The sequence below is a fragment of the Aspergillus glaucus genome (assembly GCF_001890805.1).
Source record: "Aspergillus glaucus CBS 516.65 unplaced genomic scaffold ASPGLscaffold_56, whole genome shotgun sequence".
Taxonomy (NCBI): domain Eukaryota; kingdom Fungi; phylum Ascomycota; class Eurotiomycetes; order Eurotiales; family Aspergillaceae; genus Aspergillus; species Aspergillus glaucus.
Window position 1 is genome coordinate 1 of NW_019170508.1, and position 2,744 is coordinate 2,744.

The 2,744-nt window shown below is 46.2% G+C and overlaps 2 protein-coding genes across 2 annotated transcripts; one reads left to right on the forward strand and one right to left on the reverse strand.

Moving 5' to 3' along the window:
• Positions 1–103: 103 nt before the first annotated feature.
• Positions 104–1,295, reverse strand: ASPGLDRAFT_40806 (HMG-box domain-containing protein; the record flags this gene model as incomplete). Its single annotated transcript, XM_022545274.1, has 3 exons — positions 104–714; positions 766–1,058; positions 1,117–1,295. The coding sequence occupies 3 exons, from the start codon at positions 1,293–1,295 to the stop codon at positions 104–106; spliced, it is 1,083 nt and encodes a 360-aa protein (XP_022395127.1).
• Positions 1,296–1,645: 350 nt separating this feature from the next.
• Positions 1,646–2,539, forward strand: ASPGLDRAFT_53658 (uncharacterized protein). The gene is made up of 2 exons (XM_022548036.1): positions 1,646–2,315; positions 2,374–2,539. Exon 1 carries the CDS (start codon positions 1,908–1,910, stop codon positions 2,124–2,126), a length of 219 nt encoding a protein of 72 aa, XP_022395128.1. The 5' UTR covers positions 1,646–1,907; the 3' UTR covers positions 2,127–2,315; positions 2,374–2,539.
• Positions 2,540–2,744: the final 205 nt, after the last annotated feature.

The following is a 2,744-nucleotide window of genomic DNA, read 5'->3' on the forward strand; positions in this document are numbered from 1 at the left end:
AAGGGGAAAAAAAAAAAAAAAAAAAAAAAAGAGCCGAAAGAAGCAGTCGAAAGAAACCACGTTCCGATACTCGAGACCAGCCCAAGTCAATGTCGAATCAAGATCAGAAACAATCTGCGATATAGTCCGAAAATTCAAACGAATCCACCGCCGCCTGCTCCGTAGGATTCAACGGTTGCAGGAACATATCCTGGTTCTGATTGTTCCGTAGTTGCTGTACCATGGCGTCGAAGCTGACCGTATCGAAGTTGAACTGCTCGTCTTGTAGATCATTGGGACCGAAGAAAACGTTGAATCCGGAGAGGTCGTGGTCCATGCCATTCGCTGCTTGCATTGCTGGTGTCGAAACGGTGGATAATGTCGCAGCCGATGTCATTGATGTTGGTGATTCGGCTTGGGGGGTGTATCTTGTAGTTGTCCCTGCTCCCGCGGCTCCCAATTCTGGTGTTGACCCCAATCCTAATCCTATCCCAATACCGGCGTATGGCTTTGCTTTTGCGCTTGCTGCTGCGAGACCTGCTGCAGCGGCTGCTTTCGAGTGCTTGGCGTATTGGCGTGATGATGCTCGACGTTTTCGCTCGCATGGTCGACGTGGTGTATATTGGTAGTCGGGGTACTCTTCGGCGTGTTTCTTCTTTTGGTCGTCTGCCAGTGCCTTGTAATGTGTCCTGACTTCTTCCGGTTCTGCTTTCCACTGCTTCCCCAGCATGATGGCTGTATTTCGTTAGTACAATGGCTTGGGAGTTCGGTAGCTTCTTATCTTACAGATATCGTTATTCTGAAAGTCAGGGTACGCTTCTTTAATCTTTGGGTGATGGTCCTTGCGGTAAAGGATAAAAGCATTTGGGGGTCGCGGAACTTTTGCAGCTTTTGAAGATACTGAAGGCTTCTCCCGTTGATTTGTCGACGAACCGATTGGAGTCTTCTTTGGCACTTTTACCAGTGTGTCGTGGGATGCGACAGATACCGTAGAGCCCGAAAATGTAGGGGTGCGCATAAGACGGAAAGCATTTATCGACTCATCAATGAAGCCAACAACGGGAGCACCAAGAAGTGCACTGCAATCATACGTTAGCTTGCAAAACTACCGAAGAAGCCATAGCTCGGGGATATTACCTGAGGCGAGATTTTATCTTGTCGACATTATCTTGGCCGATCATGTCTCGCACATTGGTTGGAAGAAGCACCTCGTTGTTCGTATATTTCAAATGACACAAAGCGTCCTTCCAGAGCAGCTCTGTAACTGTGTCTGAGGATTTGGTTGTTGAATTAGTAGTGTGAGGTACCGTAGCCATTTTGCCGTTGTATAACGAAATGTAGATCTCGGGGCGAACGGTCAGTTTAAGGTTCCCTTCTCAACAGATTGAGGCCTCGAAAGTTGAACGAACACGAACAGGCACTTTCAAAAATGATTTCGATAGAGAACATGCCCAAGAAGAAGTCCAGAGTGGTGGGGTGGTTGGCACATTTCTTTGTTTATAAGTGAATGGTCGTGAAGTCACCTACTACTTGACGCCCCGGTCACTGTTCAAAAGAAAAAAGAAAATACGGAAAAATAAAAAAGGGAAATTTGCTTTTATTTTTACTTTTTTTGCTTTTATTTCTTTCAACTCGTCTTCGTCGACTACTGTCGCTCGTTCCTCTCTTTATCCCTATCGAAAACACGCCAATCTTCATCAATTCCGTCAATCTTATCATTATGCTGTCGTCCAAGATGGCCAATGGCCATCGTCTTGACACCAAACTCATTGACTTCCTTGCCATGATGGCACAGAATATCGACCATGGCTCAGATATCCGCTCTGAGCAATGGCGAGATGGTGCTCCATCTGCCTCATCGAGCCAGAACATTGCCAGAGGGCAAAGATTCTCCTGTTTGTCACTTCTGATTCTATCCCCATGCCCTTATGGCCAATTTTCACTTCATTCCAACCGTTGCCGACTTCGAAGGCCATCCAATTGAGCTCTACAGTATTCTTGACCCCGCCGTTCAAGGTTGGATATCTGGCGAGCAAGAGTTTGAATTTCACAGGGCCTTTCTTGCCATGGAGAGAAGGGCGAACGAACATCTCGCACACCTGACACAGAAATATGGCATTTCAACGAGAGTATACGACCTTTACTAACAATCTCCAGACGTACTGTCGCCGAGAAAATTAATTTTTGAAGGCATGACCCCCGTGGAATCGAGGAGCGTATCCGGACCCAGAATATTTGCTATGAGGCATTCGAACACCAGCTTCGTCTGAGTGATGTGGAAAAAAAGATCCTGGTAAATATCACAAATTGCTTTGCTCGAGACGCAATGGTGTTCTGTACGTGTTTTCCTTCTTCCGTTCTTTCTTTTTTTCATCGAAGCTAACTAGTTCCCAGGGCATTGGCTAGAAAACAACCGCACGGCTTATTTTGCAATGCATGCTTGCATCTCGTTGCTGGACAAGCTCGGCAGTGAGAACACCAGTCATGACATTTAAAATCCGCGCTAATACACAGCAGAGTCTTGAGCTTCCCCAGAGTATGCTTCTCCCTTGACCCCAAGGTTCATTCAATATGTTCATGGTAAATGTTCGACGCAACCATGGATTACGCATGGGCTACTTCCCCCATCTTATGACTATCACAACTTTTGTCCTTATTTCTTATTTCCTGTTGGGTTTCGGTTTCTGTATCTGCTTCATCTTGTTGCGTTCTGGAGCTCTCAAAGGTTTCGGGTTGGTTTAATCCCTTTGATTCCCCATTTCTAA

Coding starts and splice junctions, on each gene's coding strand:
- ASPGLDRAFT_53658 (XM_022548036.1), top strand. CDS start 1,908: ATGGCCAATTTTCACTTCATTCCAACCGTTGCCGACTTCGAAGGCCAT.